The 22,588-nt window shown below is 47.9% G+C and overlaps 1 protein-coding gene across 3 annotated transcripts in view; it reads right to left on the reverse strand.

Moving 5' to 3' along the window:
* Window positions 1-22,588, reverse strand: part of galm (galactose mutarotase) — a 97,368-nt gene that overhangs the window by 34,857 nt on the left and 39,923 nt on the right. For 2 of the 3 annotated variants that reach the window (XM_072504344.1, XM_072504335.1), the window contains exon 3: window positions 11,616-11,822. The exons of the other annotated variant lie outside the window; for it this stretch is intronic. In XM_072504344.1, coding sequence (XP_072360445.1) covers window positions 11,616-11,822 — 207 coding nt within the window. The remainder of the gene's footprint in view (window positions 1-11,615; window positions 11,823-22,588) is intronic. 3 annotated transcript variants of the gene reach the window in all.

A 22,588-nucleotide genomic window follows, 5' to 3' on the forward strand; every position in this document is an offset into this window, starting at 1 on the left:
ACTTGAGGAATGCAAACATGTCTTTTTGCAGAATTGATGCTTCTGTGCTTCAAGCTCGTGCAGCCTGTCAAACCAGCAGAAAGCCACAAGTTCACTGTTACATCTAAAAAGCACAAGTGCACCTGGTTCCAAAAGAGTAATAAAAAACATACTGTACTGTGTCTTATAAAATTCTTCAGAAACCATAAAAAAAAGTTTCTCCTCTTGCCCTGAAAGAAAGCACACATTACATTGCAAATGTTCCTTCACTGCACATATGCACTTAGGTTGCTGTGATGTACAGGATTATACAGCAGTACACTGTATTACAGTACAAGACAGTACAGCACTTGACTAAAAATGTCAGTTAAAGCCAAGCGCCAAAACATCTCAGGAAGGTGATGACACTTGAACAGAAAGTCACAATCCTAGATAGACTGTGGAATGGTCCAAGTGCTTCCATGCTGGTCAGAGAATACTCTGTGAATGAATTCACAATCAGGTACATTTGGCATTCTGAAGAAAAAATAAGGGCCAGTGTCTGTGTTTCTGGTGGTCGCATTGACAAGTTAACCTTGATGTGTTGGGTGCTCTGTATCCGTGGAACACATGCAGGCCACCAACACTTAAAATAGTGCAACACGGCTTCCGGGTGCGGCGATGACCAGCTGAGTCGCACGTTTCGGCAGCTCCCGGTGAAACGGACTTTTGGGCTCTTGATATGAGCCCCAACGGCAATTTTGACGGCTAAAAACACTGTGCGGTAAACCAGAAGGGAATCCCCCCTGGATACGGATGAAAAAAGGAGAAAGTGGCCGGATTGCAGTGGATCCTTTAGAACAGCGGCAAGGAAGGCAAGCAAAAACCAAGATGGCGTCGGAAGGTGGCAGTTTAACATGGGGCCCTGAACAACAAGAGTTCTTGAAATGCTGTGTGGAAGAGCTCAAAAAGGAAATGAAGAAAGAGCTGTTGGCCCCGATACTACAGGCGATCGAAGGGCTAAAGGAGGAACAAAAGACCCAGGAGCGGGAGCTTCGGGTCGTGAAGGCAAAGGCAGCCGAGAATGAGAACGACATACAGGGCCTGGTGGTGAAGACGGAGATGCATGAGGCACATCAGAAACGATGTGTGGAGAACAACGCAAGGAGGAACAACCTGAGGATTCTTGGTCTTCCTGAAGGTGCGGAGGGAGCGGACGTCGGGGCATATGTGAGCACGATGCTGCACTCGTTAATGGGAGCGGAGGCCCCGGCGGGTCCGTTGGAGGTGGAGGGAGCATACCGAGTGATGGCGCGAGGACCGAGAGCAGGAGAAATTCCCAGAGCCATAGTGGTGAGACTCCTCCGTTTTAAGGATAGAGAAATGGTCCTTAGATGGGCAAAGAAAACTCGGAGCAGTAAATGGGAGAACGCGGTGGTCCGCGTTTATCAAGACTGGAGTGCGGAGGTGGCGAGAAGGAGGGCGAGCTTTAATCGGGCCAAGGCGGTGCTTCATAAAAAGATAAAATTTGGAATCCTGCAACCGGCAAGACTGTGGGTCACATATCGAGGGAGGCACCACTACTTTGAGACGGCGGATGAAGCGTGGACTTTCATTGTGGAAGAAAAACTGGAATGAGCGGGTTATTAAAAAGAACGTTTGAACAAAGTGGTGGGGCGAATGTGGGGGGCGAAGAGGGGGGTTAAAAAGGGGGGAAAGAGGAGTTTTATGTACTAATCCTGCGATGTGGTAACTTTTCTCTCTTCCACAGGTGGTGATGGGGGGAGGGGAGGTGGAGGAGATGGGGCGTTGGCCATTGGGGGCGGGGCCAAGGGAGAAGCGCGGGCTTGGTTCCCGCGCTATGATAATCATGGCGGGAATAGAGAAGTGGGAAGGAGGGGGCGTCGCACGGTGCGAGCCGAGGTCACGGGGGGAAGCCGAGGTCGGCCAGAGTTTGCTGACTTCTGGGAGCAACATGGGGGGAGTAATTACGCTAGCGGGGGATCTAGCGGGGGTGTTGGGAGGGGGGAATTACTGGGTTGCTGCTGCTGGGGAGAGGGGGGAGCTGGTATGGGAGGGGATGGGTGGGGGGGCACCGCCTGGGGGAGATACAGCTGCATGGGAACCGGGTGAGGAGCTGGAAAAAGGGGATGGCTAATCGACAAGGTGGGGGGGGTAGGACACCCTCCCGTGTAAAAACCTTGTAGGTGTATGGGAGCGTGCCCATGCCCTCGAAGACATCGCGGTACTGGTTGATAATGGCGTCGAGCTGCGCCCTGAAGTCGGTGTCCTGAAAGGCAGACGCGTCAGCAGGAGAGAGAGTGAACTCTCTGAACTAGGTTCAACAGCTTGCATGCCTGCACGCCAAGCAGGGAGGCTTTCAGAGGATCCCACGATTTCAAAGGGAAGGATGGCTTTGCGTGACCTGTGCGTCACTTCAAGTTGACACGAGCCTCTGGCAGTAATGGAATTGTACTTATAATCATATAGCTGGCAAGTTTAGCCATTATAATCTAATAGCTGGCAGGCTGATGGAAGGATGGCTGGTTTGACACAAAGGCTTTGGAGGTCAGAACGCGCAATGAGATTGGTGGAGGCACCAGTGTCCAGGCGGAATCGTATTTGGGACCGGTTGACCGCAAGGGTGGCACACCAGTCATCGTCTGGATCGATGCTGTATACCGATAGAGGCTGGATTCTTTGCTTCGGGGACACCCTGTTTTTTGTAACGATACCGACTCGAAAAGGTGTCTTCGGGCCCTCGGTGTCAATATCGGGTAGTAGGTCCGCATCGGACTCGGTGACCGTGGGTTGAATGGCCCGGACATTCCTGCGAGGCTGGCCGGAGTGATACAAATTGGCAGACCGAGCCGATCTGCATAAAGCAGCATAGTGGCCAAGTTTGCCACATCTCAGGCAATTGTCGGGATTTGGCAGGGCATTGCCGCTTTAAGTGGGCGGAGCCACAGTTGCCGCACGTTGTAGCGTCAGTACGTTCGCTGCGCCACCGCGCATGCGCGGTGTGGTCGTACATGGTGTACGCCTGCGCAGTACGTTCGTTGACGTCGCCGTCCTCTCGTTCGGTGTGCACAAGCGCGGGAGTCCGCGAAAAGCACGCAAAATGGCCGCCCTCATCCAGGCTGAGGCCCTGGAGTTGCTCGATTGCTTGGACCCGTTCTGCCTCGAGGGGACCTTGCCGCGCCGTTTAAGCCACTTGGATGTGGGAATACCGACTAGTGGCGTGTTCGTGTAGCACGCAGGTCTCGATGGCGGTCGCTAGGGTGAGCTGCTTTACCTTGAGGAGCTGCTGGTGTAGGGGGTCCGACTGAACACTGAAAACGATCTGGTCGCGTATCATGGAGTCGGAGGTGAGCCCGGAATTACAGGACTGCGCAAGGATGCGGAGGTGGGTGAGAAAGGACTGGAAAGGTTCATCCTTACCCTGCAAACGCTGTTGGAATACATAGCGCTCAAAACTTTCATTCACCTCGATGTCGCAGTGACTGTCAAACTTGAGGAGGACCGTCTTGAATTTTCCTTTATCTTCATCATCAGCAAAGGTGAGAGAATTGAAAATGTGGATGGCATGTTCCCCGGCCATGGATAGGAAGAGACCGATCTTCTTTGTGTCCGAGGCATCTTCCCGGTCTGTGGCTTCCAGGTAGAGCTGGAAGCGTTGTTTGAATATCTTCCAGTTGGCCCCCAGGTTACCGGTGATGCGGAGCGGAGGCGGCGGGCAGATGTTGTCCATGTTGCAGGATGACGGAATGCTGGTGGAAGGCAGATCACTTGCAGGAAGGTCTAAGACGTTTTAATATCCCTCAACTCCTGGTACCATGATGTGTTGGGTGCTCTGGATCCGTGGAACACATACAGGCCACCAACACTTAAAATAGTGCAACATTATTTTATTAAGTTAGAAACTGTTGAACATACTTTCACTGTGGGTTAACACGATGTTAGATTAAACTAAAGTCCTAACCAGTCTATGCACTCAGCACATGGTGAGGATCTGTGCTGTAAGCTGTAAGCTCTGTTCTTGTAGGAGGCTGCATCCCGAATGAGCGGGAACTCTGATGCCCCCTGTCTTTATAGTGAGTGTGCTCTAACTGGTGATTGGCTGCGGTGTGTCCATCAGTGTGTGTGTATCTGCGCCATGATATACTGGTGTATATTATGACAAAGCTTTGTGAGCAGGGGAGAACCACACCCTTAAAGGAAATAGAGCAGTTACTCAGCCTGTGGCTAGAACACCAGCATCAAAGGAGGACCCCAGTTAATGATCCAATTATTAGGAACAAGGCACTTGATTAGGAATAAAGAGCACTGAGGAGGGTACTGCTGGTATCACCGGTAGCGGTGAAGGTGGTGCAGAAGAATTCTCAAATCAGCGCAGGATGGTTTGATTGCTTTAAAGCATGTTTCGGCCTGCGTAACGCGATGTTGGTGGAGGAGGTTGCTTCAACTGAGCATGTAACTGCAGGAGAGTTTCCCAAGGTGCTGCAGGAATTGAAGAGAAAGGCTGCCAGGCAGGTCTTCAGATGAAACTGTCCCGTTCTGGAAGAAGATGCCAACACAGAAAAACCTGCATTTCAAAGAAACGACAGCTCCTGAGTTTAAATCAGCAAAGGTCAGGTTGGCAATTCTGCTATGTACTAATGTGGCTGGTTTTAAATGTACATCAGCACTGGTTTATAGGTCAGAAACCCCTTGAGCTTTTTAAAGGGAATGGAACCCCCTGCAAATGACAGGAACTGACAGTAGTCATTGCAACGAAGGTACTCCTGACATAGTTACATGCACTCTCATTACACACATAAATAAGTCTCTTCTGCCAGTGTTTTGGATAGCTAACAGCAATGCTTAGGTTACAGCAGTCATATTTGAAGATGGGTTTGCCAATTGCTTTCTGCCAGAGGTCTGCCTTTATTTGCGAGAAACCTGCCTTTCAAGATCCTTCTCATCCTTAATAATGCAACTGGACACCCACATGCTCTTGCAGAAGGCCATCCAAATGTTGACATTTTGTTCTTTTCCCCAAATACGACCTCACTTATCCAACCAATGGACCGGGGGTCATTGACTCATTCAAGGCTCACTGCACTCGATGAAGTTCCAGCTACACCTGGAAGCAGACCCCGCAACCACAGTCTGTGATTGCTGGAAGGAATTCAACAACTTCATAGCAGGAGGCATAATTAAGGACGCATAGGATGAAGTTAAAGCTTCATCCATAAATTCCGGTTGGGAAAAAGTTTGGCCTGAGGCCGTGAATGATTTCACAGGGCTCTCCAAAGTGAAAGCTGAGGTGACCAGGATTGTTGGAGGGGCTGGTTTTGAAGACATTACCACAGTTGAAGTGGATGAGTTGTTTCAATCTCATCAAGAGGATCGTTCTACGAAAGATTTGCTTGAACTGATGAGATCAAATGAGCCTAAACTGGAGCAGGAGGAAGAGCCTAAAAAGGTTCAGTTCACAACCAAGATGTTGGCAGATCTCATAAGGTCAGCCAAAGATTTGAAAAAAATCAGGCAGGCATAGAAGGAAGTATATCGCCTTTTGTAGAGCGATTGACACAACTTTTGTTCCTTAGAGAACTTTACAAAACTGGAAAATAAAAGGTGAAGCAAGTCAACAATATCATTCTTCTCATCCGCAAAAATTCTGCAACAGCCAAGTCACCCACTCCATCTACATTCACTCTCAAGTACCTGTATTGTACAGTAGAGCACTGCACTATGTTTTGTAAATTGTATTATAGGTACCTGCTGTATTCTGTAATTGACAAGTTTTAAGTTGTTCCTGCTTTCCTGTGTTGACAATTTCTTCAATAAAATTTACTTCAACGTATGATGTTTGTAAATTGTGCTACTGTATTTGGTAATTGAAAAGCTTTACATTGTTTTTCATGCCTTGTGTTGATGCCTTGTGTTGACAAATAATTTCTTCAGCAAAATTCTCAACTTAATCAAAACAATCGTTTTTAATTGACTCCATTCATGTAAAAATGTGAAATTTGGGGATGGCTGTAACATATCAAATTCAGTTCCATTTAAAATTATGTCCGCCGTTCGCGATTTCACCCGTCACGCGACCTCGAGGGAATGGAACCCCCTGCGAATGGCAGGTGCTGACAGACAGTGGCCGATACAACCAAGTTACTCCTGACAGTTATAAACGCTCTCATTACTTCCCACACAAAATGTGACACCACAGGCAATCTCAGTCTGTCCAACTCAGCCTCCATTTTATGGGATCTCTCACTTGCCATCCAATTAATCCTCGAGTCACATTCACCAGCAGCTGTATTCCATCCGATGTTCTTGGACACGGTTGGACAAGCGCATATCAACGAACCCTCTCTCAACTCAGGTCACAACAGTCCGAATGGCAGCGAATTCCCCAGAGACTCCCTTCTCTGACCCGGTCTGCTGGGCTCTGGCAACACTAAAGCAGCAGCGAAGGGGCTTGTCCATTCCTCAGTCCCTTGTTCCACCTGTCCTTAAACTCTGTCCGTATAACACACACAGTAACACAATCTCTACTCTATTCTCAGAGACCTGCTTCTCCACAAAGACCTGAAAACTAACAGAAAACTGTCATGTTTGGCAAAAAGCTGGCTTTGTTTCCTCTTACATGAATTCTTAGTGTGTGCAAAACAGATACAAGGTTGGAGTGCGGTGAGATAGCCTATGATTCAAACTTATTAAAGAGAGGAAAAAACTGTGCAAGTTCAACTTCTTGATTTGCTACTGATTCAGAAAAAAAGAGGAATGTTTAAAATAAACTAGTTACAGCAGCAGTGAACTGCAATTAAAAAATAGAGGCAAAACCACCCTGGCTAAGTGCACAGTCAATTCCAGCCCCACAGGCCCCGGGGTCACAACACAAGTAAATTCCGGAGATCTTTGGCCCATGGCTGGTCAATAATTATAGTCACTCGGTTTGTAGGTTGAAACACAATTAGTTTATTTATAACAAGAATAAAGATGAAACATGCAGTAATTACAGCTGTAGATCAAGCAAGCTAATCCACTACCCCCTAACATACTGTTCCACCCTTTATCCACACAAATTCAAGACAGACAAACACAGAAAGGCGAAATGGGGTAAAAAAAAAAAGGATTGAGGTAAAACGATAAGAGTTCTTGCTTCAGATGACGAGATCTTCAATGCACCTTCTTCACAGTATGAATGTGACTTAAAGTCTCTGGCCTACAGCCTGTAATGATCTACTTTGACGTTCAGCAGTATATCTTACTCACCGCTTTTTCCAGGAGAGGCTTCTGGCTTCACAATAGCCTGTTCTTGGAGAGAATGCTATCAGATTCTGGTCTCTGCTTGTACAGCATTTTCTGGAGAGAATGACCAGATTCTGAACCTTTCCTGCACAGCCTGTAATGTTTCTTCTGTAAACACGTTCATCCAGGCTTTCTGCCAGTTCAAAATACACCAGGCTGGATTCTCCGTCCCGCCGTGCCAGATTCCTGGTTCTGCACACCGGTGGGATGCTCCGTTTCGCCGGCTGTCAATGAGGTTTCCCATTGTGGGGCAGCTCCACACCATCTGGAAACCCCCGGGCTGCTGGCAAAACGGAGCATCCCGACGGAGGAGAATCCATCCCACCATCTTTCTGGAGGAAAACAGGGGGAAAAAGAGAGATTGTCTCTCTTAGTTGGCAAAGTGAAATTCAAACATCCTCAGGTCCCTAAACCACTTCATTGTGAACAGATCTTATCACTGCCTGTTACCGGGCAGGGCACAGCCTCCTGGACCCATTCAATGACCACCAGCCAAGTCAATCAAAGCAAGTCATCACGGATGCCTTCCGGATTCTTCCTGCCTGATTTAAAGATACAGGCCATTGCTTCTGCTTGAGTTAAAGATACAGGCTGTAAAGTTACTGGTCCGTTACTCATCCATGGATCAAAATGGTAATAGCAAAAATAAAAAAAAGTGGGGGCGGAAAAACAGGGAACAAACAGGATTTAAACAGGAGTTCCCGTACAAAATGCTTTTCTATTGGCACACATCACTGAAATGAAACAAAGCATTGAGACAGATTCTGGGTGAGGTGCGCCCAGTACAAACTGAGCGGGTTACACTTGGGCAGGACCGGGCCTAATGTCCTAGGCGGAGTATTTGCTAGAGTGGTTGGGGAGGGTTTAAACTAAAATGGCGGGGGGGGGGGGGGGGGGGGGGGGGGACCTACGTAAGGAATCAGAGGAGGAGGAAACAAGGACAAAAACAAAAGACAGAAAGGGGAATAGGCAGAGAAACTAAGGGCCAGATTCAAACAGGGCCACAGTGAAAAATATTAGGAGCAAGACAAGTAATGTTAAAAAGACAAGCGTAAAGACTATGTGGAGCATTTTCAATAAATCGCGCAAAGAGACGTAAACGGGAGACGAACCAACTGGAGAGCAGGCCATCCTAGTCTGGGTATTGTGTAATGAGAATAGAATCATTGGCAATCTAGTTGTGCGAGACACCTTGGGGGATGAGCGACCATAACATGATAGAATTTTTCATCAAGATGGAGAGTGAAGTAGTTGATTCTGAGACGAGGGGCCCGAATCCTAATAAAGGAAACTACAATGATATAAGGCGTGAGTTGGCTTTGATGGATTGGGGGACGTTACTTAAAGGGATTACAATGGATAGGCAATGGCACACATTCAAGGAGCGCATGGGGGAACTGCAACAATTGTTTATTCCTGTCTGGCACATGCAGGCAACACGGTGGCGCAGTGGTTAGCACTGCTGCCTCACTGTGTAGAGGACCTGGGTTCGATTCCGGCCCTGGGTCACTGCCCTTGTGGAGTTTGCACATTCTCCCCGTGTCTGCATGCGTCTCACCCCACAACCCAAAAGATGTGCAGGATAGGTGGATGGCCACACAAAAATTGCCCCTTAATTGGAAAACCTTATTAAAAATTTTTTAAATAAAATAATTCCCTGCCTGGCACAAAAGTAAAACGGGAAAGGTGGCCAATGGCTTACAAGGGAAATTAGAGATAGTATTCGATCCAAGGAAGAAGCAGACAAATTGGACAAGAAAAACAAGTCTGAGGATTGGGAGCAGTTTAGAATTCAGCAAAGAAGGACCAACGGATTGATTAAGAAAGGGAAAATGGAGTACGAGAGTAACCCTGCAGAGAACATACTGTTAAAACGTGCTGTTAGCAGAATTGCACATTGTGTACCTGAACAGGAGCCAGATTGTGGCAATTAGGGGCTTTTCACAGTAACTTCATTGCAGTGTTAATATAAGCCTGCTTGTGGCAATAATAAAGTTTGTTATTAGACGAGTAAGCTTGACGTCAGTAGTGGGGAAATTTCTAAAATCCGTTATCAATGATTTTATAGCAGAGCACTTAGAAATAGTGGCAGGATCAGACAGAGTCAGCATGGATTTATGATGGGGGAAATCATGCTTGACAAATCTACTGGAATTCTTCGACAGCGTTACAGCAGGAATACATGGAAAGGTCATGGACTTTAGCCATCACATTTCTCCCATGTTATATTCCAGGTTGGATCTGGGTGAAGTAGTGCCAGAGATGAGGGACTTCAGTTGAGTAGAGAGACTGGAGAAGCTGTAAATATTCTCCATGGAATAGAGAAGGTTAAAGGTAGATTTTAAAAGTAGTCGAATTATGAAGGGTTTCATGGAGTAATTAAGGAGAAACTGGTTCCAATGGTTGAAGGGTTGGTAAGGAAAGGGCACAAATTTAAGGTAATATACAAAACAACATGAGAATTTTCTTTTACTCAACAAGTTAGGATCTAGTATGCACCGCCTAACAAGGTGCTGGAAGCCGATTCAATAGTAACTTTCAAAAAGGAATTGAATGAATACTTGAAAAGGAAAATAATGGGGCAGCACGGTGGCGCAGTGGTTAGCATGGCTGCCTCATGGCACCGAGGACTCGGGTTCGATCCTGGCCCCGGTCACTGTCCGTGTGGAGGTTGCAAATACTCCCCGTGTCTGCGTGGGTCTCACCCCCACAACACAAAACGATGTGCAGGGTAGGTGAATTGGCTACGCTAAATTGTCCCTGAATTGGAAAGAAAAAGAATTGGGTACTCTAAATTTAAAAGAAAAAGAAAAGGAAAATAATTCTCTTTCTGGGGAAAGAGAGTGACTAATTTAATAGATCTTTCAAAGAACAGTACAGGCAGGATGGACTGAATGGTCTTCTTCTGTCCTCTGTGACTCTGTGGGTTCGATATTACCACACCACGTCGAGCAGAAGAGGGTTGGAGTCCCAAATTAGAAGCCGAGGAACACATCCTCAATCTGCTTGTTGCCAATTTTATGACAGCAGATTTTGAGTCAGGCATGTTCTGTCATGGAGAAGCAGGGCACCCAATTATCATATTTAGCTCAAGCTCTCTCAGTGCAGCTGGGAACGTCATCTAAATTGAATAACTGCTGGCTGGGTTCCCCACGGTTAGAAACCCGTTTGCTCAATGGAGACAGGAGAAGCCAGTTCTAGAAAAACGGTCTTTTTTGAGCACTACTCGTGGGCAGTTATGCGCATCCAAGTCCTTTGAATAACTCCTTGGCCTCCTCTTGCTGACTGCGACCTCTCCTCACTCCTGCAATCTGCCAAATCTTCTCCCTCCAACCACCAAACTTTAATTTCCATCCTCACCATTGATGGACTCCGAAACCCACTCCCTCTCCTACCGACCAGATCCCGATCTTTGCCTCTCTCTCTCTTTCTCCAATGAAAATGAAAAAATGAAATGAAAATGAATGAAAATCGCTTATTGTCACAAGTAGGCTTCAAATGAAGTTACTGTGAAAAGCCCCTCGTCGCCACATTCCGGCGCCTGTTCGGGGAGGCTGTTACGGGTTACGAGGCCCGTCTCGGACAAACGTTTGATCACGGAGCGGTACAATCAGTTACTCAAAATTCGGCACAGGAGTTTTACACATTTATATGAAGAATATTACACCACCTTGGTGTCTAAAGGCTCCCGCCAAGTCCAAATCTCTCCCAATTACTGGGGACCATCCCAACAGTCACCAGCTGCACCCTCCTGCCTCTGGCTTTCCAGCCCGCCACCAGCCAGTTGTCAATCTGGTTGATGCTGGATGAGAAATGAAAAAACAAAATAATAATGAGGGCCTGCTATTAAATTCGACAGAGCCTCCATGACCCAGGAATTTCCAGGTCACCCCCAATCCCATAAATATGGTGCCCTGAAATTCAGATGAATCCAAATAGATGGACAATATGTAGTCAATGAAACTCAATGACTTATCAATGAAGGCTCTGTCTTATTAAAATCATCTTGGGGGCAGCTAGGTAGCACAGTGGATAGCACTGCTGTCTCACAGCAGCGATGTCCTAGGTTCGATCCTGGTACTGGGTCACTGTCCGTGTGAAGTTTACACATTCTCCCCGTGTTTTCGTGAGTTTCTCCCCTATAACTCAAAGATGTGTAGGTTAGGTGGATTGGCCACGCTAAATTGTCCTTAATTGGAAAAAATTAATTGGGTATTGGAGTGAAGACGAATTCCAAGATGATTTTATTTATTTTAAAAATAAATAAAATCATCTTGGATTTCGTCTTCACTCCAACATCAATCAGGGGTAGATCTATCATTAGCTAGAAACCTGTTAAAAACAATTGCTCTTACATTCCCAGCGAGGTTGAAATAGGAATGGTTGGTCAAGTTTATTGGAGTGGTCTTGGTGGTCTGTGCCTTGTAATTGATAGCCAGTATTGCTCCATCGAGAATATACGTCACCCAGACTTTCAACTCCCCAGGATATCCTTCTTCTCCATCAGCACTCGTCATTGAAAACCTCACTCCATTCGATAATACTTCAGGTGTCCAAAGCACCTACAAATACAATAATTTAAGACACATTAAAAACGCATTCACCTTAAGCAAAAAGGCAACTTAAATTACTAACCAATTGAACTGACACCATATGGCAAGCTGAAATGGATCTAATGTCGCGATTAGGAACATCTTTGCCATTTAGTTGGATCATGGCTGGTCTGCACCTCAACTCCATGTACCGCCTTAGTTCCATATCCTTTGATACTTTACAAAATAAAAGCCCTTCGAGCATACAGCGGACAAGATTTTCCGGTCCTTTCCGTTGACAGGATCTTCCAGTCCTGCCAAAGGCCCCCCCCCACACACAATGTGCAGCAGGTTCCCTGACGGGACAGGCAAGCCACACATAACACCATAGACATGGGACTGGAAGATGCTGTGTTGCTAATTTAATGAATGGAATACTATCTTACCAGCGTCACCAGTAATGTTGCTCTTTGGAGTCGCCAATATGATTCTGAGGCTCTTTTTATGATATGATGTTATGTCCCAACAGCGTCACCAATACTGTGGGTATTTCTATTTCTCTTACGGAAACACAAGGCTTTCCCGTATATTGGTCAAATTACCACACAACCAGTTAGTCAGTTCAAGTTCAAAGATGGTTTATTTACACACAAGGGTTACTTCGACATGCAAGCACAATATACTACAGGTTAAACTACACCTAAAAGCTACAATAACCTATACTTAACTTCAGGCAACCGGCACTGTGCAAGTGGACAAGGCCTTTATCTTGATCACGTGGCTGGTTTGAAGAAGTGGCTCTGTCTCTGCTGGGCTCATCCGTCAGGTACCGATCATTGGTCTTGAACTTGGCTGTCTGGTCGTTATGCTGCAGTTGGGCTGGCACAGGCCGGATTCAAAGGAGGCTGGCACAGGCCGGGTCCAAAAGAGACAGAGCACATGGCTGCATCTCTTTTTAACCCTCTGGGATTTCACGCTCTTTGGTGCGGTCCTTAACTTTGGACCCAATCATTCGACAGGCTTCGATCACTGCCTTCGATTTCGGCCAATATAGGGGCGGGTGCCTTGGTGGCTGGGCAGTGTCCTTAGCGGTCATTGACCTAGGCGGTTGGGCTCTCTGCGTAAAGGGAGTGGTGCCGATCAGTCTGTGGCTGTATCGGTTTCTTGAGGGTAGTCCTATTATTCTGGGGAAATGGGCCATTAGAATGCAAACGAGCGGGGGTTTCGATCAGGTATAGCTACCTGCGTTTCAAATACACAGAAGCGCTGTATCTGTCTGAGTCCTGGGTTGGCCATAATTCCCATGGTCCTTTGCAGGTGGCCATCTCAGATGGCTACAGCTGTCAGCGGCCAATGGCAAACCGCCTCCACTGCTGGCAAACATCCCACCCCAGTCTTTGGCGGGAAGAGCGCTGCGGGGTAATACATTATGGACAGAATCTTAGGGAGGCAATGGGAATCTCGGCTACTGACTGGAGAGCTGGCACGACTTCAACGAGTCCCTTTTTGATAAGGCCATCGCGTATTGTGCATGTGACAGACCTACCTGGGCCCTGCCCTGGGATCAAGGACCCTGGGGACGGAGGTCCCGCCCGTCGAGAGCTGCTGACCAAAGGCTAGACTGAATCCAATTACACATATTGAAATCCAGTAAAAGTCCAGTTTGAATTATAATGGGATCCAAGTGCAACATGATAATGCTTGTTCTATGAAAATGTGTCTATTAGGGTATTACATAAATTATCCCTCCAAGTCATTTCCTGCAAGACAGTGTATGTATGGATTAAGAAGTCCCAAAACATTTCAAAGGAGAGTAATGATTCAGAACTGACAAGCCAAAGGAGCAAGTCATGTTCAGGTTTGGTAAACAGTAGTCAATGAAACTCAATGGCTTATCAATGAAGGCTCTGACTTATTAAAATCATCTTGGGGGCAGCAAGGTTGCGCAATGATTAGCACTGCTGCCTCATAGCACCGAGGTCCTAGGTTCGATCCCGGCCCTGGGTCATTGTCTGTGTGGAGGTAACACATGTTTAGGTGGGTTCTACAAGGTAGAGAGAAACTTATGGACAAAAGTCCAAAGCTGACATCAATGATTGGGAAGAGTTTTAGGAACTGTGACAGAAATGATTCCCAACCAAGAGATTTGTCTGCCTTTAGTTGCTGCATCTCTCAACGATTAGTTAGCAAATTGTGATTAGCCAGAATAGAAAAAATTAGCTCTCGTATTGTTTAGTGTGTATTATATTGCTCAGCAACCTTCTCACAGGCATCGATAACAACTTGCATTTATATAACACATCAAAGTTAGAATTCACTGTAATTAGGCAAAAATGAATGACAATCGTATAAGAAGTTATTGGGAGACTGACCCAAGGTTGGGTCAAAGAGTTGGGTTTTAATAAGTGTCCTGGAGGAGGAGACAGAAGTGAAGAGCCAGCAAGAATTTACGGAGGGAATCCTAGAGTTTAGGGCAAGGCGGTTGAAGGCATGCCTGACAATGGTGCAGGGAAGGAAGTAGGCGATGGGCACGAGACCAGAATTGGAGGAAGGGTCGTAGTGCTAGAAGAGATTACAGAAATGGGGAAGGATGATGGGTGAAGGGCTTTGGCCACTAGGATGATCCTTTCAAATTGGAAGCATTGGGAAACCAAAAGCTAATGGAGGTCAAAAAGGGCATGAGTGAAAGGTGAGTAGGAATTAGTGTGAAATAAAATATGTGCAGCAAAGTTTTGCATGAACTGCTTTAAAAAGTCAGACTTCGCTCTTAGACCTGATGTTTGATCATTGAAAATGCAAAGATCTAAAAATAATGAATTTTGAGGTCACCGTGTTTCGAGAAAAGATAAAATGTACACACCAAACAGTGACCACTGACAGAACAAATATTCTGTCCTCAAATGCACAATTCATCAAATAGGTCACTGAAATAGTTTTGGCAGCAAAATGTACCTGTTGAGCCACGTTGAGATCTACGCCTAAAACTATAAAGAAAATGCTACCTTAATCCTCCAATTGATTACTCCTGATGCTCAAAAACAGATAATTCCTGGTAATGAATTCCAGATGTATCGTACCACTGTCAGCCATGATTCAAGATTTGGACCATATTCAGGTTTGGGACGATAAATGGCAAGTAACATTCACGTCACACAAGACAATGACCATCTCCAACCAGAGAGAACCTACTCATCTCCCCATGGCATTTAATAGCATTAATATCATTAAATGCCCTGCCAACAACATCCTAGGGATTACCATTGGCCGGAAACCGAACAGGACTAGCCATATAAATACTGTGGCAACAAGAGCTGGTCAGGCACTGGGAATTCTGCCATTAGGAACTAACTTCCTGACTCCCCAAAGTTTCTCCACCAACTACCACGTTAAACATTCACTCCCTAGGGCAGCACGGAGGCGCAGTGGTTAGCACTGCTGCCTCACGGCGCCGAGGTCCCAGGTTCGATCCCAGCTCTGGGTCACTGTCCGTGTGGAGTTTGCACATTCTCCCCGTGTTTGCGTGGGTTTCGCCCCCACAACCCAAAGATGTGCAATCTAGGTGGATTGGCCACGTTAAATTGCCCCTTAATTGGAAAAAATGAATTGGGCACTCTAAAAATAAAAAATAAATTTTTTAAACATTCACTCCCTCTGCCAGTGGCAGCAGTGTGTACGATATGCAAATTACTATATATATATAATACTCCAGGTGTGGCCTCACCAATGCCCTTTACAATTGCAATGAAACATTCCTATTTCTAAACTCAAATCGTCCTGCTTAGAAGGCCAACATACCATTTGCCTTCTTTCCTACCTGCTGTATCTGCGTGCTTACTTTCAGCGACTGATGCACAAGGACTCCAAAGGTCTCGCTGAGTATCCACCTCTCTCAATTTACACCCATTCAAATAATAATCTGCCTTCACATTTTTGCTACCGAAGTGGATAACTTCACAGTTATCCCCATTATACTGCATCTGCCATGCATATGTCCACTCACAGCCTGCCCAAATCCTGCTGAAGCATCTGTGCATCCTCCTCACAGCTCACCCTCCAACCCAACTTTGTATTACCTGCAAATTTGGAGATAATACATTTAGTTCCCTCGTCCAAATGATTACTATAAAATGTCAACAGTTGACTTCCGGTGGCAGCCAGAGTGAACGGTCGCACATTTGGTGGCTCCCGCTCAAGGTGGATTTTCTCTGTCCTTCCCCACCCGAATGGTGTGGTATTTGGGGGCAAAAAAGTTGTATGAGTGCCCAGGGAAGGTAATACTCCTCTGGTGAGTCTGGTGTCTGGATCAGTCGACAAGAACTGCCACGAGAATGAGGCAGCAGCTGAAGCAGGAAAGTTTTCGTGGTGCAGCACAGGCGAAGATGGCGGAGGGCCAGGGGGCAGCGCTGCCCACCCAGTGGTTGACGGAGCAGCTGTGGAGTTTTTAAATAACAAATTCCAGCAGCAGATGAAAGAGGCTCTGGAGAATTTGGCCACGGCAGTGGAGCCACTCCTCGCTGGAGACGGAGCTGAGATGGTGTTGAGCAGCCAGAAGAGGCTAAGAGAGACATTGGAGGACCTTGAGAACAATTGAGAACGGTCATGAGGTGGGTGGGCCCATGGGGGGTTAGGGAGGCCGAAGGTGAAGGAGTTTTCATACTTCTCCCATGTGCACCGGGTGTACTCCCATTTTTTGTGATGGATAAGGCATTGCTGGCGGGGGTGGCCAACTCGACCATTCAGCGATTGTAGCTTCTGACCATGCACTGCATTAGGTGGATATGCGGGTGGTTCAGGGGGAGGTCCAACAGTCATAGTGGAGTTTAGATGTGGGTCTGCTGGCTGGTGTGCGAGCGTGTGAGGGCTACCATTAGGGGCTATGTGGAGTTGAACGACACGGGGGAGGTCACAGCCACCACGCTGTGGGAGGCACTCAAGGCGGTAATCAGGAGGGAATTTATTTCAATTCAGGCGCACAGGGAGTGAGTGAAGTGGGAGGAGAGGGCAAGGCTGGTCGATGAGATTCTCAGGGTGGATCAGAGGTATTCAGTGGCACTGGAGGAGAGGCTGTTAAGGGAGAGACAGAGGCTCCAGATGGAGTTTGGATTAGTGTCCATGAGAAGGCGGTGGGGTACTTACGGACAGCCAGAGGGGCAGTGTATGAGTATAGGGAGAAGGCAAGTAGGATACTGGCTCACCAGTTGAGGAAGCAAGCAGCGGTGAGAGACATTGGTAGGATGAGGGACAAGATGGTATGCTGGCAACGGACCAAGAGGGGGTGAATGGGTCATTTGAAGCCTTCTATAGGAAGCTGCACGAGTCGGAGGCTGCTGCTGGGGAGGGAGGGATGAGACAGTTCCTGGATGGGTTGGAGTTCCCCAAGGTGGAAGCGGAGAGGGTGCAGGGGCTGGGGCCCGATGAGGCTGAGTGAGGTGATGGATGGCCATGGGCGCGACGTAGGCAGGGAAGGCCCAGGGGCCAGACAGGTTCCCAGTAGAGTTTTATAAAACGTTTGGCATGGAGCTGGGGCCACTACTGGTGAGGATGTACAACGAGGCGAGGGAGAGGGGGAACTCCCACCTCCACCCCATGTTGTCACAAGCTTCCATCTCCCTGATTTCAAAGAAAGGTGAGGATCCAGAGCAGTATGGATCATACCGCCCGATATCGCTGCTGAACATTGGTGAAGGTACTAGCGTTGCAAATTGACGGCCGTGTGCCGGGGCTGATAAGGGAAGGCAGTTGCAGGCCTTTCACACCTTTTATTCTCTCTGGGGACTGCCATTGGCATTCTCTTCCCTTGGTTTGTGTGGCTATGACTCATCTTTCATTCCCTCACCCTACAGTATAAATATCTCCCACTTTCTGTGCCTTTTAGCTTTGACAAAGGGTCATCTGGACTCAAAACATTAGCTCTTTTTTCTCCTTACAGATACTACCAGACCTGCTGAGATTCTCCAGCATTTTCTCTTTTGGTTGAATGTGATTGGGTCTTAAGAGGAACTCCTGCAGTGATGTTCTGGAATTGAAATGATTGACCTCCAACCACCACAACCATCTTCCTTTGTGCCAGATAGGACTCCAACCAGCGGAGAGTTTTCCCCCACGATTCCCACTGACTCCAATTTAGCTAGAGCTCCTTGATGCTATACTCGGTCAAATGCTGCCTTGATGTCAAGGGCAGTCACCCTCACCTCACCTTTGGCATTGAACTTTTGTGTTCATGTTCGATCCAAGGCTGTAATTAGGTCAGGAGCTGAGTGACCCTGGCGGAACCCAAACTGAGCATCCATGAGCAGGTTATTGCTGGGTAAGTGCTGCTTGACAGCACTGTTGATGCCTCCTTCCATCACTTTGCTGATGATGGAGAGTAGACCGATAGGGCAGTAATTGGCTGGGTTGGATTTGTCCTGTTTCTTGTGTACAGCACACACCTGGGCAACTTTCCACATTGCCGGGTAGATGCCAGTGTTGTATCTGTACTGAAACAGCTTGGCTAGGAGTGCGGCAATTCTGGAGCACGTCTTCAGCACTATTGTTGGGATATTGTCAGGGCCCCGTAGCCTTTGCAGTATCCTTCAGCCGTTTTTTTCAATATAAATTTAGAGTACCCAATTCACTTTTTCCAATTCAGGGCAATTTAGTGTGGCCAATCCACCTACCCTGCACATCTTTGGGTTGTGGTGGTGAAACCCACGCTAACACGGGGAGAATGTACAAACTCAACACGGACAGTGACCCGGGGTCAGGATTGAACCTGGGACCTCGGCGCCGAGACATCAGTGCTAACCACTGCGCCACCGTGCTGCCCCTTCAGCCATTTCTTGTTATCCCATGGAGTGAATAGTATTGGCTGAAGACTGACATTTGTGATGCTAGGGACCTCCGGAAGAGACTGAGATGGACCATCCACTCGGCCCTTCTGGATGAAGATTGTTGCAAATGTCTCAGCCTTGTCTTTTGCACACATGTGCCGGGCTCCTCCATCATTGAGGACGGGGATATTTGTGGAGCCTCCTCCTCTTCCAGTGAGCTGTTTAATTGTCCACCACCATTCACAGCTGGATGTGGCAGGACAACAGTGCTTAGATCTGATTCGTTGTGGAATCGCTTGGTTCTATTATTTGATGTTTATGCTGTTTGGCACACAAGTAGTCCTATGTCGTAGCTTCACCAGGTCGACACCTTATTTTTCGTAATGCCTGGTGTTGCGCTGGCATGCTCTCCTACACTCTTCATTGAACCAGAGTTGATCGCCTGGCTTGGTCGCAATGGTAGATTGGGGGATATGCCGGGCCATGAGGTTATAGATTGTGGTTGAATACAATTCTGCTGCTGCTGATGGCACACAACTGCTCATGGATGCCTAGTCATGAGTTGCTAGATCTGTTAGCAAGTTGGTAGTGCCACACAACACGATGGTGGGTATCCTCAATGTGAAGATGGGACTTTGTCTCCACAAGGACTGTGCGGTGTTCACTTCCACCAATACTGTCATGGACAGGTACACTGCAGCAAGTAGATTGATGAGGAGGAGGCCCCTGCTGCAATCCCAGTCTAGCAACTATGTCCTTTAAGACCTGGCCAGTTCGGTCTGTGGTGGTACTACCGAGCCACTCTTAGTGATGGACATTGAAGTCCCCCCACACAGAGCATATTCTGTGCTCTTGCCACCCTCAGAGCTTCCGCTAAGTGGTGCTCAACATGGAGGAGAACTGATTCATCAGCTGATGGTGGCCCGTACGTGGTAATCAGCAGGATGTTTGACCTGAAGCTATGAGACTTCGTGGGGTCCAGATTCGATGTTGAGGACTCCCAGGGCAACTCCCTCCCAACTGTATACCACTGTGTCACCTCCTGGGTCTGCACTGCCGGTGAGACAGGACATACCCAGGAATGGTGATAGTTGTGTCTGGGACATTGTCTGTAAGGTTTGATTCTGTGAGTGTGATTATGTCAGACTGTTGCTCAACTAGTCTGTGAGACATCTCTCCCAACTTTGGCACCAGCCCCCACATGTTAGTAACGAGGACTTTGCAGGGTCGACATGGCTGGGTTTGCCGCTGTCGTGTCCGGTGCCTGGTTCAATGCCGGTTGGTCTGTCCGGTTTCATTCCTTTTTTGTGTTTTTGTAGCAGTTGAACACAAGTGAATGGCTTGCTCGGCCATGTTAGAGGGCATTAAAGAGTCAACCACATTTCTGTGGATTTGGAGTCACATGTAGGCCAGACCAGGTAAGGGTGGCAGATTTCCTTCCCTAAAGGACATTAGTGAGCCGGGTGGGTTTTTACAACAATCGACAATGGTTTCATGGTTTCATGGTCATCATTAGACTTTTAATTCCAGATATTTTTATTGAGTTTAAATTCCATCACCTGCAGTGGTGGGATTCGAACCCGGGTCCCCAGATCATTATCCTAGATCTCTGGATTACTAGTCCAGCAACAATACCAGGTGTGGGCAGTGCGTAGGGAGGCATGCGAATCACGTCCACATGTTTTGGGCATGTCTGAAGCTGAAGGGGTTCTGGTAGGGGTTTGCGGACGTAATGTCTGAGGTGCTGGGGGTGGATGTGGCTCTCCCCCCCCCCCCCCCCCGGAAGAAAGGTGGAGTCTGGGCCGCCGGGTCAGGCCGCACTGCTCACGGCAGAAAGGATGACCGAGGTGATGGTCGTGGAACTTGAAAAACAGTTCACAAAGCACATGGAGGTGATGAGGAAGGAGATGATGGCGGTATAGAAGGTGCTGGTGGAGGAGGCGGTTGCCCCGGTGAGGGTGGCAGTATCGCGAGTATTGGCCGAGGTGCGGGAGAAGAGTGAGACACTGAAGGAAGTGGAAGAGGCATTGTTGCAACACAGTGATCAACTCACCTCGATGGGTAAGGAGCTGCGGAGGTTGGTGGAGGCCAACAAGGGTCTGCGAGTCAAAATGGAAGACTTGGAAAATAGATCTAGGTGGCAAAATCTGAGGATCGCGGGTCTGCCCAAAGGGGTGGAGGGCCCGAGGCCAACGGAGTATTTTGCCAAGATGTTGGTGGAGCTATTGGGGGAGGGGGAAGATCCCTCTCGGTACGAACTGGATCGGACTCATAGGACGTGGACGCTTGTACCAAAAGCGAATGAGCTGCCAAGAGTAGTGACTATTTGTTCCCGTAGGTACCGCATGAAGGAGAAGGTCCTGTGTTGGGCAAAGCAGACGCGGGTGGTGCAGTGGGCTGGAGCTCGTATACGTATATACCAGGACTTTACTGTGGAGTTGGCAAGGAGGCGGGCGGCCTTCGGCCGAGTGAAGACGGCACTGTATAACAGCAGGGTGTGGTGCGGCATAGTGTTTCCAGCTAAGTTGAGGGTGACCTACAAATCCAAGGATTTTTATTTTGAGACGGTGGAAGCGGCGGAGGTGTTTGTGAAGGCAGAAGGACTGGGGCAGAATTGAGAAATGGACTGAGGATTGGTCTTGTACTGAACATAGTGCAGAAGGAGGCCATTTGGCCCATCGAGTCTGCATCGACCCACTTAAGCCCTTACTTCCACCCTACCCCCAAACCCCAATAACCCCTCCTAACATTTTTTGGACACCAAGGACAATTTTAGCATGGCCAATCCACCGAACCTGCACCTCTTTGGACTGTGGCAGGAAACCGGACCACCCGGAGGAAACCCACGCACACACGGGGAGAACGTGCAGACTCTATGGCACAGACAGTGATGAGCCTAGGAGGGGTGCAAAGTTGGGGGAGGGACCGATACTGGGTGAGGTGTTTTTGAGAGGAAGTGGAGGGGAGGAGTCTGGGAGGGGAGTGGGGGGGTTCTACAATTGATGGGCACCATTCATTGTACATCTTCATGGATTGGATGGACTTGAATATTAGGAGGGGGGAGGGACAATATATATTAATGGTGACTATGGGCGATTCCGGATTCCTTTTTGTTTTTTTATTTGGTGCTTATGGTGTCATGCAGGCTGTTGTTTGGGGGTTGGTGGGAGGATGGGACCGTTGTTGATAATAAGGGGATTGACTGGCACAGTGGGTTAGCCCTGCCGCATAACATCGCCGAGGTCGCAGGTTTGATCCTGGCTCTGGGTCACTGTCCGTGTGGAGTTTACACATTTGCACCGTGTCTGCGTGGGTTTCGCCCCCACAACCCAAAGATGTGCAGGGTAGGTGGATTGGCCACACTAAGTTGGCCCTTGATTGGGAAAAAATAAATAAATAAAAATAAATAAATAATTGGGTATTGTAAATTTATATTTTAAAAAAATAAGGGGATTGACATTGCATTCGTCACCATTTACTGTTTGTTGGTGGGTGTAAATTTTGAAGAAAATGTGAAAAATAATTTTTTTAAATTGAGGTGAGGGAGCAGGGGTTGCTCCCCCGACAGTATCTCAGGCCTCGATCTCCTTAATTTTAAAGAGGGACAAGGACCCGGAGCAGTGTGGGTCCTACTGGCCAATTTCGCTATTAAATGTGGACGCTAAATTACTGGCCAAGATTTTGGCCTCAAGGATTGAGGACTGTGTGCCGGGGGTGATAGGGGAGGACCAGACGGGGTTTGTTAGGGGAGGCATCTGTCGGCCAAAATCAGGAGGTTACTGAATGTCATAATGATGCCCCTGGAGGTACGCAGTGTGGAGGTGGTGGTCGTCATGGGTGCGGAGAAGGCCTTCGATCGGGTGGAGTGGGATTATTTATGGGAGGTGCTGGGGCAGTTTGGGTTCGGACAGAGGTTTGTGGACTGGGTCCAGTTATTGTACCGGGCACCGGTGGCGAGTATGCGGACAAACCGGGTAAGCTTGG

This window comes from Scyliorhinus torazame, chromosome 1, assembly GCF_047496885.1.
Source record: "Scyliorhinus torazame isolate Kashiwa2021f chromosome 1, sScyTor2.1, whole genome shotgun sequence".
Lineage (NCBI taxonomy): Eukaryota > Metazoa > Chordata > Chondrichthyes > Carcharhiniformes > Scyliorhinidae > Scyliorhinus > Scyliorhinus torazame.